Raw genomic sequence first — 16,389 nt, 5'->3', positions numbered from 1 at the left:
AGTGCATGGCCAAGAGGAGGCCTGTCCTGAGGGGGTGTGCACAACAGAGAATGGGTGAGCAAGGCCAAGAGGAGCTAAGAGGGCTGTCCTACACTGAAGAGGGGAAGGATACGCTCTTCACTTTGGGGGAGCCTTCCAGACCTTGCCTGTGTGCTTCCTGACACTGATCCTGGTTGCAGCCTGTTACTCCCAAGTTGATCCTGTTCTGTTACTTCCAAGTTGATCCTGATCCCAAATTGTAGCCTGTTTACTTCCCTAATAAACCAAATAACTGTAAGTACAGCTTGTCAGTTCTGTGAGACACTGCAACAAATTACTGAACCTAAGACAGAGAGAAGACAGCTGAGGGGAGGGAGAGGGGTCAATGGTAGAGATGATGGACTGGTACAGCAGTTTGGAGAAGTTGGAAATCTGGGACATGTTTATCCTCTGCCTCATAGGAACCAGCTTTGTGCTGATTATTATTAATGAAATAACATGTTTACTAATGTCCCACAACATTTTGGAGAGTGCTGGCCTAGGAAGACCTGAGCGTTAATTTTGATACTCAAAACTCACTAGTTAATCTTGTTCTTAACTAGCTTTCTTAAGAAACAAAAAATACTGCTGCATGCTCCTATAGAAAAGGAACTGAATGTAGGTAAAAAATAATAATTTCACTATCCATATTATAAAATCTGAGGCATAAAGAGACAAGATAAAACTACCTGAAAAAGTCACTGCATGCTGCTAGCACACAACGATGGCATGGGATTATTTCATCTTTCATGATTATTTTGAAATCATAAAAGACATTCTGTTCTCTAAAATTTTGTAGTATACTTAAGATTTTCTGCCCATGATCTTCTGACACAAGGAAGCTGTTTTTCTTCTCAGATGAAATTCCATTACATGAAGTTTGTTGATTGGAATTATATGAATTATCCATAGCCAATTCCACCGGTTCTTAGAACTGGAATAAAAAAAAAAAAAAAATCACTAATGTAGTAGAGTCCTAATGAGGTTTCCAGACTCCACAATTTTCCCTGAGTATCAATTATATAAAAATGTCCATAACAAGTACCATGAAATAGTAAACCTTATCCTAACATATTTCTTTTAACGACATTTAACAGTAAATTCATTTTGAATTACTGTTAAATGATTTGGGATAAAAGGTATATTAAGAGATAGTATTTAAGGATATATAGTGCTAAATAGCAAAAGGTATAAGTTGAACAAATTATATAAAAACTAAATAGCTGATATAGGAACTTATTACACGTCTAGTCTTAATGTTATATACATGAGGCATCATTTCTGTGGTAGTTATCATCTGGGTATCCAACACAAAGACACTCTTTCCTCCAACCATCTTCTTCTGGCAGCAAAATGTTAAATGTTAAAATGTTGATTTTGGAGCACCAACTATATGCCTTCTTAGTTTAGACTTTTAAAAGACAATCGGATGAAAAGATCAGAGTGTTAGATGATATTACCTACTTATTATACCCTTTAGCAAGCAAGACAAAGGCAAGCATTGGTCCAAGTCAGCCTATTTGAAAGCAGAAAGAAAACAGTACATAGGTTTATTAAAAGGCCTTTTAAACACGAGGTCAGCAATCCAAAATTAGTTGAAGGTATTGATAATTGTGACTTCACCAAACTGCAAATTCAGCTCTAAGCATAAACATTTATACCACTAAAAGCAAAAAGGTGGTAAATAGAAAGGAAAAGAAGCCTGGGAATTAGGGGAGCCAGACAAATAAGATTACTTGATTTCCTAGTCCCTAGTGTCTTTCTGGAAACCCTGGTGGTGTAGTGGTTAAGTGCTACGGCTGCTAACCAAAGGGTCGGCAGTTCGAACCCGCCAGGTGCTCCTTGGAAACTCTATGGGGCAGTTCTACTCTGTCCTATAGGGTCGCTATAGGGTCACTATGTGTCAGAATCGACCCGAGGGCACTGGGTTTGGTTTGGTTTTTTTAGTATATTTCTGTTCTGGTTATCTATTGCTTTATAAACCACCCCCAAACTTCATGGTTTAAAACAATTTATTATCTGTCATGGTTCTGTGGGCTCAGCTGGAGGTTTCTGCTTAGGGTCTTTCATGTGGCTATAGTTAGGTAGTGGCTGTGGTTGGGGTCACCTGACATCTGAAGGCCTGACTGGGTGAGATGTCCAATATGGTTTCTTCATGCACATTTCCGATGCTTTAGCTGGGAAGGTTAGAACAGTGGAGGGCTCGCTCTCACTCTTCATACATTCTCTCCATAAGGCTAGCTTGGGCTTCCTCAGAGGATGGCAGTCTCAGGGTAGGTGGACTTCTTTCATGGTAACTTGCTTCTCTCAGAACGAGCATTCCAAGAGGCCCATGTTGAAGCTGCAAGTCTTCTTTGGGCTTAACCTCAGAAGTCACACAACTTCTGTCACATTCCACTGATAAAGAGTCAGTCCTAACTGAAGGGGAGGGGACTATACAAGGGCATGAATACTAGAAGGAATGGCTCCTAGGGAACTTTGGAGATTAGCTACCACAACTTCTCAACTACATGAGCCAATAAATTTCCTTTTTGTTTAGTTTGAGCTGGGTTTCTGTTCCATCTAGACAGTCTTGTCTAATAAAAAGGTATCTCTTTTGAGAGCTTAAAAATATATATGCATTTGGCTAATGGAAACTGCTTTAGTCTTTGCAAAGTATGTAAGCTTTGTACTCTATCGTGGACTTCTTACAAACCAAGATGGACCATTAAAATAAAATATAATCCATTACCAAGTTTCATACTTATAAATCTAAATTAATATAATTAAAATATTTTCTTCTCACATCCTATTTAGTAATTTATAATGCTTTTTGCATAATGCTATTACTATACATTATACAATATTATATTCATTATATGTAAAAAAAAAAAAAAAAAAAAGAAAGAAAGGAGCCCTGGTGGCACAACAGTTAAGTGGTTGGCTGTTCAAACCCACCAGTTGCTCCATGGAAGAAAGATGTGACAGTCTGCTTCTGTAAAGATTCACAACCCTGGAAATCCTATGGGGCAGTTCTACTCTGTCCTACAGGGTCACTATGAGTCAGAAATGACTGGGCGGCAATGGGTTTTGGAGTTTATATGTAAAAAGTACTTTTTCTTACCCAATCTTTGAAAGACATAAGCTATTTTTATACATTAAAAGGTTAAATATTTCAATCATGTTACAAAGTCAACAAATCCCATTTAGGTGGATGGAAGAAGGCTTTACTTATTTTGATGTTTATCTTATAATCCTGGGCTACAAATGCAGAATGCAAAAAGAAAACAATACATTTAAAGTGAAAACATTATTATTCATATGAATTCCTTCCATGAAAAACAAGTTTTAAAAGAAAATGTTTAACTTGTTGTTTTTGTTAGATGCTGTCAAGTTGGTTCCAACTCGCAACAACACTATGGACAACAGAATGAAACACTGCCCAGTCCTGCGCCATCCTCACAATCGTTGCTATGTTTGAGGTCATTGCTGTGGCCACTGCGTCAATCCATCTCACTGAGGGTCTTCTTATTTTTTGCTGACTCTCTACTTTACCAAGCATGATGTCCTTCTCCAGGGACTGGTCCCTTCTGATAACATGTCCAAAGTAGATGAGATGAAGTCTCGCCACCCTTGCTTTTAAGGAGCATTCTGGCTGTACTTCTTCCAAGACAGATTTGTTTGTTCTTCTGGCAGTCCCAGGTATAATCAATATTCTTTCTCAATATCATAATTCAAAGGCATCAGTTCCTCTTTGGTCTTCTTTATTCATTTTCCAGCCCTCACATGCACATGAGGTGACTGAAAATACCATGGCTTGGGTCAGGCATACCTTAGTTCTAAAAGTGACATCTTTGCTTTTTAACATATTAAAGAAGCCTTTTGCAGCAGATCTGCCCAATGGAATATGTCATTTTGTTTCTTGACTGCTGCTCCCATGGGCACTGATTGTGGATACAAGTAAAACGAAATCCTTAACAACTTCAAAATTTTTTCTGTTTATCATGATGTTACTTATTGCTCCAGTTGTGAGGATTTTTGTTTTCTTTATGTTGAGGTATAATCCACACTGAAGGCTATAGTCTTTGACCTTCATCAGTAAGTGCTTCAAATCCTCTTTGCTTCCTACAAGCAAGATTGTGTCATCTGCACATTGCAGGTAGTTAACGAGTCTTCCTCTAATCCTGATGCTGCGCTGTCTTCATATAGTCCAGCTGCTCATATTATTTGCTCAGCATACAGATTGAATAAGTATGGCGAAAGGATACAGCCCTTACACACACCTTTCCTGATTTTAAACCACACAATATTCCCTTGTTCTGTTGGAATGACTGCCTCTTGGCCTATGTACAAGTTCCACATGAGCACAAATAAGTGTTCTGGAATTCCCATTCTTTGCAATGTTATCCATAATTTTTATGATGCACACAGTCCAATGCCTTTGCATAGTCAATCAAACACAGGTAAACATCTTTCTGGTATTCTCTGCTTTCAGCTAAGATCCATCTGACATGTGCAATGACATCCCTTATTCCTTGTCCTCCTCTGAATTTGGATTGAAGTTCTGGCAGTTCCCTGTCGATGAACTGCTGCAACCATTTTTGAATTATCTTCAGCAAAATTTTACTTGAATGGGATATTAATATTATTCAATAGTTTCTGCATTCTGTTGGATCACTTTTCTTTGGAATGGGCACAAATATGGATCTCTTTCAGTTGGTTTGCCAGGTAGTTGTCTTCCAAATTTTTTGGCATAGAGGAATGAGCACTTCCAGTTGTTGAAACCAGGGTTTTGAACTGGTTATTTTCAGTTCCCCCCCACCCCCCCACCCCCGCTGAGAATTTGCGTTTCCACTGCATATTTACTGAATCAGAATCTACATTTTAATGAGAGCTTATGTACACATAAAAATCACCTGGGGATCTAGTTAAAATTTAATCATCTGGGATCTTGGTAAAATTTAAACACCTGGGAGATCTGGTTAAAATCTAAAAAGATCTTGTTAAAATTATGTATACATAAAATCTTATGTATACATAAGAAGCACCTATGGATCTTGTTAAACTGTAGATTCTGATTCAGTAAATCTGGGGTGGAAATGTAAATTCTCATTAGGGGGTCCATCGGAAAATAAACGCTGTGAAACGCTGGTTGAAACATCTCAATTGGTATTCCATCAATTCCTGAAGCCTTGTTTTTCACCAATGCCTTCAGCACAGCTTGGACTTATCCTTCAATACCATCAGTTCTTGATCATATGGTAGTTCCTGAAATGGTTGAACGCCCCCCAATTCTTTCTGGTACAATTACTGTGCATTCCTCCATCTTCTTTTGATGCTGCTTCCTGTTTTGTTCAATATTTTCCCCATAGAATCCTTCAGTATTTAAACTTGAGGCTTGAATTTTTTCTTCAGTTCTTTCAGCTTGAGAAATGCTGAGCGTGTTCTTCCCTTTTGGTTTTCTAACTCCAGGTCTTCGCATATTTCATTATAATACTTTACTTTGTCTTCTCCAGCTCGTACAGGTTATAATATAAAGTCTAAAAAGCCAAAATCTTCATGAAATCATTAAATTTCAGAGTGATTTGACCTGAGCTTCCAAATGATCCAATCCTATGGTTCTCTTAGGAAAGACATGGTTGATCCTGTCCTACCAAAAGCCAAACCAAACTGTTGCCATAGAGTCAATTCTGACTCTGCCCCATAGGTTTTCTAAGGAGCTGCTGGTGGATTTGAACTGTTGACCTTTTGGTTAACAGTCAAGCTCTTAACCACTGTACCACCAAGGCTCTTCCCCTCCTATGGCTTGTGAATAAAGGGTTAACTTCAGGTCTGGGCTATGCAGGCTTGCCTCAAAGTAACCTTGATGTCCCATAGCACTGTTTCCTCAGTAACAGCGGAGTTAAGTTAAATGGGGAGTGTTATATTTGCATCAGTAATTGTGTGGCACTGCACCTGGGTTGGTGGAGCTACAAGTTAGCATAGGCTTGGCCTTGCATTGTTGTTGTTAGTTTTGGTTGAGTCAGTTCTGATTCATGGCAACCCTGTGTGTGTCAAAATAGAACTGGGCTCCATAGGGTTTTCAAGGTTGTGACCTTTTGGAAGCAGACTGACAGGCCTGTCTTCTGAGGTACCTTGGGTGGGTTCCAACCACCAAACTTTTGGCTAATAGTCAAGCACTTAACTGTTTGCACCACCCAAGGACTCCTGGGCTTGCATTAGAATGATTTAAAAGATATGTAGAACAATTGGTGGGAAAAAAAAAAGAGTTGTGCCATTTATATGTCAGAGTGATCCAAAAACATTTTATCTCTCATCTATGGCATACCCTGTATGGGTAAGGAGGCAAAAGAAGCTATGTACTTTATACTTTGAGTAGCTACCAGGCCTCCCGACAGGATAAAAATGCTATAGTCTTGTATCTCCTGCCTTGTATCTTTCTATAAAGCTAAGTAATAGTTGTTATTGTTGATGGATGCTGTCGAGTCAATTTTTGACTCCTAGCGACTCCATGTGACAGGGTAGAACTGCCCCATAGGGTTTTCTTGGCTGTTGTGATGGATTAAACTGTGTGTCAACTTGGCTATGCCATGAGTCCCAGTATCGTGTGGTTGTCCACCATTTTGTGATCTGATGTGATTATCCTATGTGTTATAAATCCTAACTTCTAAGATGTTAATGAGGCAGGATTGGAGGCAGTTATGTTAATGAGGCAGGACCCAATCTACAGGATTAGGTTGTATCTTGAGTCAATCTCTTTTGAGATATAAAAGAGAGAAGCATGAGGAGAGGGACCTCATGCCACAAGAAAGAAGCACCAGGAGCGGAATGTATCCTTTGGACCCGAAGTCCATGCACTGAGAAACTCCTAGACCAGGGGAAGACTGATGACAAGGACCTTCCCCCAGAGGTGAGAGAAAAGCCCTCCCCTGGAGCTAATGACCTGGACTTGGACTTCTAACCTCTTAGACTGTGAGAATAAGTTTCTGTTTGTTAAAGTCATCCACTTGTGGTATTTCTGTCATAGCAGCACTAGATAGCTAAGACAGCTGTAGTCTTTATGGAAACAGATCTCCAGGTTTCTCCCATGAAGCTGCTGGGTGAGCTAGAACTGCAAACCTTTCAGTTAACAACTGAGTGCTTAAACACAGTAATGAGATTATAAGATTATTTTTGTTGTATGAATCTGCTTCCCAACTAGAACCCATAACCAAACTTCTACTGCTGTAGAGTGCTACACGGTAGATTTGTTATTCAGGCCCAAGTTGGACACTCCAGTAGTCTGAATGGTACTTCAGCATTGATCAAAACTCCATTTTAAGACTAAGACAATCTACCGCTGCACTGTCCAACACTGTAACCACTAGTCATGTGTGGCTAAAAAAAAAAAGCTATTTAACTTTAAATCACTTAATTCAAAAAAAATTAAAAATTCAGATCCATGGTTGTTGTAGCCATATTTTAATTGCTCAGTAGCTACATCTAGCTAATAGCTATCATACTGGAAAGAGCAGATATAGAACATTTCCATCAGTGCAGAAAGTTCCTTTGGATAATCTACTGTGTAAAGAACTGTGTGTCTCTGTGTGTGTGAGTGTGTGTGTGTGTGTGTAGAAGGTGGTAATAAAAAAAAAATAATAGTAGGATGTAATTGGCAGTATTACTGGAAAAATAAGTTACTTGTAGTAGTAATTGTATGAGTAGTGTTCCAAGTAGCTGTGAGTGGGGAGACATACAGAAAATGAGAGGGATGAGGAAAAGACTGGGCAGTTCTAAAGAAAAAAGTTCAAATCTTTACCTACGATGTTTATAAATCATGATCTAGCATGGAAAAAGAATATCTTAAGTTAGAGTGGGCTGTAAAGATATTTATGGCTAATGTGCCAAGAGTCATTCCTTGATCTACAAGGTGTACTTCTTGAGTCACTTTTAATACTTGGTTTCAAAAATTATGCATTTTTCCATCATTTTCTGATAACTACAAAATACATAGATTTGAAATGCTGTCTTGTTTATTTAAAAAAAATCACATATCTTCCCCAAGGTATGAAAGAATGTGAATGGTAGAAAGAACAGGGTTTACAGCTAGACAGACATGAGTTCAAATGTTCGTTCAGAAATTTACTTGCAGCATAATTTGAGGGAAATAACTTCTAATCTTTGATTCTTATTTTCTTGATCTGTAAAATCAACATAAATTACACCTATCTAGCTGCATAGTTGAGAAGATTAAAAACAATATGTAATCTATCACATAATATGTGCTAAATAAGTGGAAATGTTTATTTTCTATTATAAATTTAACATAAAAGATAAGCAAACCACTTAAATTACATTAATCAGGAGGCTTACATTTACAAGGTGGTGGTGGGTGGGGGGACAGCAAAGCTCTCTAAAAATTTCTAGGGCTTAAAAGCAAAGTTGAACGTAAGCACTATCGTTGTAAAGTGGTGTTATCTGGAGTCCCACAATCACTGGAAAACAGAAAGAGAATTGGTGGGAGGCTTGAGTAAAATTTTTTTTTTTTGAGTCAGTCAGCAGGTAAACAGGTACTATGACCATGATTAGTCTACCCTGTTGGTGCTGTGTGCCATCAAGTCAATTCTGACTTACAATGACTTCAGAGGACAGAGTAGAACTGCCCCGTAGGGTTTTCAAGGCTGTGATCTTTATGGGAGATCATCAGGTCTTTTCTCCCAAAGAGTGGCTGGTGGGTTCTAACCACCGACCCTCCGGCTAGCAGCCTAGCACTTAACCACTGTGCCACCAGGGCTTCTTTAGTTTACGACGGATAGACATAAATTAATGTTGTGACAAGGGATCAAGGCATCTCAATGGCATGATACAGCCAGGCCTTACTCCTGGCCTCTTTATTTTTCTCCAGTCTATTCTTGGGCTGAAACATAAGTAACCTATAATAGCAATGGACAGTCTTTTCATGGCCTACCCCAGAGAACCACAGAAATGGTTTGCAGATTCAGTCCAGAATCTTAGAACTGCTTGGAACTCCTCTATACTCTCATTCATTCAAAGACACATATTTAACTTCCTCTATGTTGAATACATAAAGATAAATTTTTCTCGTATAACCTTCGACTCCTCTGAGGTCTCTAAAAATCTTTTGAAAGTTTACGATCACAGGTGTTAGCAAGGATACATGATCTACATGGGACATCCTAAAGCAGCAATAGCCTGACCTGCAGGCCACTTAGTGGGGGAGGGGTGGGGAAATGGTAGAGGTAGACACTAAACATTTATTTCAAAACAGTTTCTTTCTGTATGTGATAGACTACACACACACACATACATGTACACATATATACATATACACAATTATAATTTCATTTTATTATTTGATTATATTTTACATTATCTTATTTACTTTCATTACTGATTTTAATTTTATTATATATTTTTATTTATTGGGCATTTAAGAATTTATTTTCTATCTCTTTTTAGTATGGCCATAGTTATCACTGGAAACTACCCAAGTTTAAGTAATATCATGTGAATTTATCTTCCCCCATGACCCTGCTCTTTTTATATTCCCATCTAGGTGAATGGCCTCTATATCCACCAACCCAGACAGCTGGAAGTCATCCTTTACCCACCGTATTTATTTTAAAACTGCCACTTTCTTTCTATCTACTGCTATCTTACTTTAAGTCTTCATCATTGTCACTTGGATTGTTGCAATAGCTTCTAGAGTTATCCTCCTTATTCTACTGGTTTCAGACCTGTCCATGTATTGGGGATATAAAATTAAATAAGTGGGGTGAGAAATAAGTAAACACTGTGGTAAAGGTCATAATAGAAAGGCACACAGTGTTATGGAAGCACAAAGGAAGGTCAAGACTCTTACCTGCTTTTAGGGATGGGGAGGCCAAAAAGGAAGGGGAAGAGAGAATTGAGAAAAGCATTCTGTGAGTATGGTACTTAAGTACAGAAAAATAGAAAATGGTTACCAAAACAAAGGTGAGAAAGACATTTCAGGTACAGAAAACTGTAAGTGCAAAGGCATGGATACAAGAGTTATCCTGGCCTATTGTGGGAAACACAAAGTTGGGGACCGAGGGGGCAGGGTGGATAAAGCTGAAGTAACCAGATCATATATGGCCGACCCATTGCCGTCGAGTCAATTCCGACTCATAGCGACCCTACAGGACACAGTAGAACTGCCCCTATAGAGTTTCCAAGGAGCACCCGGCGGATTCGATCTGTCGACCCTGTGGTTCGCAGCCACAGCACTTAACCACTACGCCACCAGCGTTTCCCATATTATGCTGGGGGGCTTGATTTCATTCTATAAGTAGATAATGAGTGTTAGAAGTATTTTAAGCAGGGGAGACATCATACAACTGGATTTACATTTAACAAAGATCACTCTGCTAGGACAACAGCAGTGAAAACAACGGCAGAATACACATTTTTTTTCAACTCCCTGTGTAACACACACCAAGATTGACCATATCCTAGACCACAAAATAAACCTCAAATAATTTAAAAGAATTGAAATCATACAGATTATATTATCTGACCACATGGAATAAAACTAGAAATCAGTAACAAAAAGTTAATATATATATAAAATCCCCAAGCACTTGGAAAGTAAACAGCACGCTTCTAAATAATCCATTAGTTAAAGATAAAATCTCAAGGGAAAAAAAATACGTTAAACTGAATAAAAATGAAAACATACAAAATTTCCGGGATGCATATAAAGCAAGGCTGAGAGAAAAATTTACAGCACTAAGTGCTCACGGCAGGAAAGACTGAAGGTCTAAAAACGCAGCATAGGTCCACCTCGAGAAACTGGAAGGAGGAGATCAAAACTAACTCAACGAAAACAGGAGGCCAGCAAAAACAAGGAGTGGAAATGCATGGAACTAGAGACAAAGAAAAACCTTATAATCAGTGAGATAAAAGCCAACACTTCACCTATAGGGGAAAATTAATTTGAATGACAGTACATCTCTCACTAGCAGCTATGAAGGAAGGAAGTGGCACAATGTCCTTCACACGCTGAAAGAAAAGAACCGACAGCCCTGAATTCTACATCCACCAAAAATAACCTTCAGAAATAAGGGGCAATCAAGACGTTCCTTGATGAAGGAAAACTAAGACAATATATCATCAGCAGATCTACTCTAAAAGAATGGCTAAAGGAAGTTCTCTAAACAGAAAGGAAATCGTGAAAGAATCCTGGAACATCAGGAAGGAAACTGGATACAGTAAGAAAAATAATATGCATAAATACAGATATGGAAAAGCCAGTCCTCAAATTTAGATGGAATTTCAAGAGGCCCTGAATAGACAAAGCAATCTTAAAGAAGAACAAAGCACTCACACTTTCCAATTTCAAAACATAATATAAAGCTACAGTAATCAAAACAGTCTGATACTGGTATAATAATAGACACCTAGACCAATGGAATAGACTTGAGAGTCTAAATCCACGCATCTATGGTCCATCTATAGTCCATGACCAAAAGTTTATTAACGGGAAGGAGGAGAAAGGGAGAGTCATTGTTTAGGAAGCACTGAGTATCTGTTAATGGTGATGGAAAATTTAGCAGTGGATACAGGTGATGGCTGCACAATATGATTAATGTAATAAGTTAAAAGAAAAATTTAAAGCCAAAAATAACTAATATGGGTGAATACAATAGACTTTCCATCTTATCTTGCTTTTACTGTATTGTTTAATAAGCGAAGCAAAAATTGTAACGTGGTTTAATGTGGCTCCTAACGTATGTAAAGGAAACATTTAAAACAATTATATATGAGGGATGGTAAAGTGATGTAAAAGGGGGTAAAGTTACTCCACTTTACTCAACAGGTAAAATGTTGACATCATAGATAGTCATAAGATATATATACACACACAGTCACCTTTAGTAACTAGAACCACCACCAAAAACATCTACATGTAGAGATACAAAAAAAAAAACAAACTATAAAACCTGTTGCCATCAAGTTGATTCCGACTCATAGCAACCCTATGGGACAGAGTAGAACTGCCCCACAGGGTTTCCAAGGACTGGGTGGTGGATTCAAACTCCTGACCTTTTGATTAGCAGCTGAGCTCTTAACCACTATGCCACCAATCAAAGTCTAAAATTTCAAATAACCCACAGGAAGTCAGGCAGAAAAAAGAAAAACAGAGAGATGAAGAAGAGGAATAAATAGAAAATAAAACAATTGCAGATTTAAGCACTAATATATCAATGATTACATCGATTGTAAATGGTCTATATATACCAAATTAAGAAATGAGCAGAATGAATTAAAAAGTATGCTGCCTACAAGAAAACTCACTTCGTATAAAATATAAGTAGGTTGAAGGGATGGAAAAAGATACATTATGCAAATATTTATTAAAAGAAAGTGTGCTTTATTAATATCAGATAAAGTAGACTTTAGAAAAAAATTATCACATGTTAAGAAAGACAAAGGAGCCCTGGTGGCACAGCCATTAAAATGCTCAGCTGCTACTGAAGGGTTGGTGTTTTGAAACCACCAGCCACTCTGTTGGAGAAAGATGTGGCAGTCAGCTTCTGTAAAGATTTACAGCCTTGGAAACCCTATAGGGCAGTTCTACTCTGTCCTATAGGTGTGGTATGAGTTGGAATTGACTCGACAGCAGTAGGAAGAAAAGCGAAATAAATTACATAATGTCCGTCCACCAGGAAGACACAGCAATCCCAAATGTGTATACACCAGACGATAAAGCTGCAAAATACTCATAAACCTGCTGCCGTCGAGTCAATTCCGACTCATAGGGACCCTATAGGACAGAGTAGAACTGCCTCATATGTTTTCCAAGGAGCGCCTGGTGGATTCGAGCTGCCAGCCTTTTGGTTAGCAGCCATAGCTCTTAACCACTATGCTACCAGGGTTTCCAGAGCTGCAAGATACTTGAAGCAAAAACTGACAGTACTGAAAAGACTAAAAGAAAGTCTGCTTTATAGTTGACAGAGAATATCTACAAAAATGCAAGGGCTAACACCATATTTAATGACAAAAGACTGAATAGCTTCTCCCTAGTATCACCAACAAGGCCAGAATTTCCAGTTTTACCAGTGCTATTCATCTTACTGCTGGAAGCTCTAGCCAGCAAGTAAGGCAAGAAATGAAAACAGAAGGCGTACCCACTGGAAAGAAAGAGATAAAACTGTCTGTCTTTACACATAACATGATCTTTATAGAATATCCTAAGGAATCTATCAAAAAAAAACTAAAACAAAACTAAAGAACAACCTCGTAGAACTAATAAGCGAGTTCAGTAAGGTCACAGGATACGAGACCAACATGCAAAAATCAACTGTATTTCTATATGCTAACAATGAAAAAACGGAAACCAAAATAAAAATACAAGGCCATTTACAGCTGCTCCAAAAAAAAAAAAGGAATGCTTAGGTGTAGATTTAACAAAACATGTACAGGATTTGAATCCTGAAAACTACAAAAATAAATGGAAAGACATACATCTTCATGGATTGGAAGCCTTGGCATAGTGAAGATGCCAATTTTCGCAACACTGATATACAGGTTTAACAATTCCTGTCAAAATCCTTGTAAGGCTTTTAGTAGACGTAGACAAAGTTATTCTAAAATTTACATGGGAAGACAAAGGAACTAGCATAGCTAAAACAATTCTGAAAAAGAAGAATAAAGTGGGAAGATCAGTCTACCCAATTTCAAGACTTATTATATAGTTCATAATAGTTACAGTAATCAAGACTGTGTGGTATTGGAAAAGGAATAGACACATAGATCAATGGGATGGAATAGAGAAAGCAGAAATAGCCCACGTGACTACCGCTAATTGATTTTTAACAAAGGTGTAAATCAATTCAATGGAGGAAGGATATTCTCTTGAACAAATGGTGTTGGAGGAACTGGATATCCATAGGCAAAAATATGAACCTCAATCTAAATTTCATACTTTATTAAAAAATCACCTCAAAATAGATTTAAATATAAAACATAAAACTATAAAATGTTTAACTAATAAATAAAAGATAGGAGAAATGACCGGGGGTTAATCAATGAGTTCTTAGATGTGACAGCAAAAGCATGATCTAGTAAAGAAAAATACAGATTGGATTTTATAAAAATTAAAATCCTGCAAAAGACTCTGTTAAGAGTGTGAAAAGACAAGCTACAGCCTGGGAGAAAATATTTGCAAACCACATATCAGACAAAGGACTCATACCTAGAATATATAAAGAATTCTCAAAACTTAATACTAAAAACCCACAATCTAATTAGAAAATGGGCAAAAGACATGAAGAGACATTTCACTGAAGAGGATATCTGATGGCAAATAAGCGCATGGAAAGATATTCAATGCCATTAGTCATCGGGGACACCCAGATCAAGACTCCAAAGTGATACCACTACAAATCTTCAGAATGGCGAAAATAACAATGAGTGACAAAACCAAGTGCTCGCGGGACGTGCAGAAACTTGATCACTCACACAGAAAATGGTAGAAAATGGCTAGTGGAAACGGTTCGGCAGTTTCCTAAAAAACCAAAACATACACTTACCATAGGACCCAGCAATCACACTCCTGGGCATTTATTCCAGAGAAATGAAAATTTATGTGCATACAAAAACCTGTACGTGATTTCTCATAGCAGCTTTACTTTACAGTCAAAAACTGGAAACAACCAAAATCTCTCTTAGTAGACGAATGAGTAAACAATATATGGTGCATCCATACCATGGAATACTACTCAACAAAAGAAAAGAGCAAACCATTGATACACGTAAGAACTTAGATGGATTTCAAAGTTATTATGAGGCGTGTCAATCACAAAAGGTCACAGACTATATGATTCCATTTACATAACATTCTTGAAATAACAAAATTAACACTCAATAATAAATTTTATTAAACAGAATGGGCCAGAAATCGTGATCAATATTGAAACATCAATGACCAAACTAATACCAGGGGAGACAGAAAACATGTTATTAGTTGCCAGGACTTGGGGAAGGCTAGGAAGAGGGAGGTGTGTGGCTATATCGCATGAGGGGTATCTTTGTAGTCACCTACACTGATCTCTACCTTGATCATGGTGGTGGTGGTTACAGGAATCTACATGTTATAAAATGATATAGATCTGATATACACACATTATACCAATGTCAAATTCCTGGTTTTGATTTTATACTATAATTATGTAAGATATAAACATTGCAGTCCCTGGGTGGAACAAACAGTTAAGTGTTAGGTTGCTAACCAAAAGGCTGGAAATTCGAGTCTACCCAGAGGTAACTCAGAAGGCCTGGTGATCTACTTCCGAAAAACCAGCCACTGAAAACCTTAAGGAGCACAGGGTCGCCATGAGTCGAAATCAGCTTGATGACAAATTTTTTAAAGTAACTATTGGGGGAAACTGGATGCAAGGTATATAGGACCTCTTGTACTACGGTGTCTTTGTCATTTCGTATGTATCTATAATTAGTTCAAAATAAGAATTAAAAGAAGAGGACAACAAAATATCAATTCAATTTGGAAACTATTTTGATATTCCAGTTTTCTTCTTCTTCAAAACTTAGAAAGTGCAAAAAAAAAAAAAAGAAAGAAAGAAAGAAAATTCATTTCTGGTTTGAGTTGATTCCCAGTATTTTTTTAAAGTAGTTGTAAATCAAACAAAACAGCAAAACAGCACTGAAACTACAGACTTTCAAATAATAAAAACTATACTTCTGGCTGGTGGACTTGAGAATATCAATGTAAAAAATCCAAACCATAAACACTTTTTAATTTGACTATCATTAAAAACATGTGGAGCATGGTTGGATTAAGGTGGTAAATCTCATGGCTCATAAATAAGAACTGAACTCGATGATATACAGGTAATTTTTATTTCTACAAAAAGTAACAAAAAATAAACTTTACTAGAAATTTTCAAGTATCCTAAAATAATATATTAGCATCATATCTAAGCTATTCACTTTGAAAAGTAGTTAAAATATAAATTTTGCCCTATATACTCCATATACAATGACAAATTCAAGAAACCGAAATTTTCCATTTCTTCAATTGGTTTGAGTAAATCTCTACCTGTATTACTGTATTTTGAAAATAACAAAGAACATGGGACTTGGACCTGTGACTTACTTGTGACCCTTACTTAGACTTTCTGAGGCTTTGGCTTCCTCATCAGAGAAGTGGGGTTATCTACCACTCTAGACTGTTGCGAAGCTTAAAAGATTATCATGAATATCAAGTGAGTGTTGTCAAGTGGTATGTAAGTATTAATGATTAAAGTCAATAATTTATACACTTATCTAGAAATATCATTGTTAGACAATTCTTAATTCTTGGTATAAGATTTGCTAAGGCAATTATTTTTCTCCAAATGTTTTGCAATC

At 37.4% G+C, this 16,389-nt stretch overlaps 1 protein-coding gene across 1 annotated transcript in view; it reads right to left on the bottom strand.

The window, feature by feature from the left end:
* The window catches only part of KBTBD3 (kelch repeat and BTB domain containing 3), a 36,584-nt gene that overhangs the window by 13,289 nt on the left and 6,906 nt on the right, over positions 1-16,389 (bottom strand). The window contains exon 2 of the mRNA XM_049889440.1: positions 708-952. Coding sequence (XP_049745397.1) covers positions 708-928 — 221 coding nt within the window. The 5' untranslated portion in view covers positions 929-952. The remainder of the gene's footprint in view (positions 1-707; positions 953-16,389) is intronic.

This window comes from Elephas maximus, chromosome 7, assembly GCF_024166365.1.
Source record: "Elephas maximus indicus isolate mEleMax1 chromosome 7, mEleMax1 primary haplotype, whole genome shotgun sequence".
Classification (NCBI taxonomy): Eukaryota; Metazoa; Chordata; class Mammalia; order Proboscidea; family Elephantidae; genus Elephas; species Elephas maximus.
The sequence above is the reverse complement of the archived record's forward strand: the minus strand, read 5'-3'. Positions and strand labels throughout refer to the sequence as shown.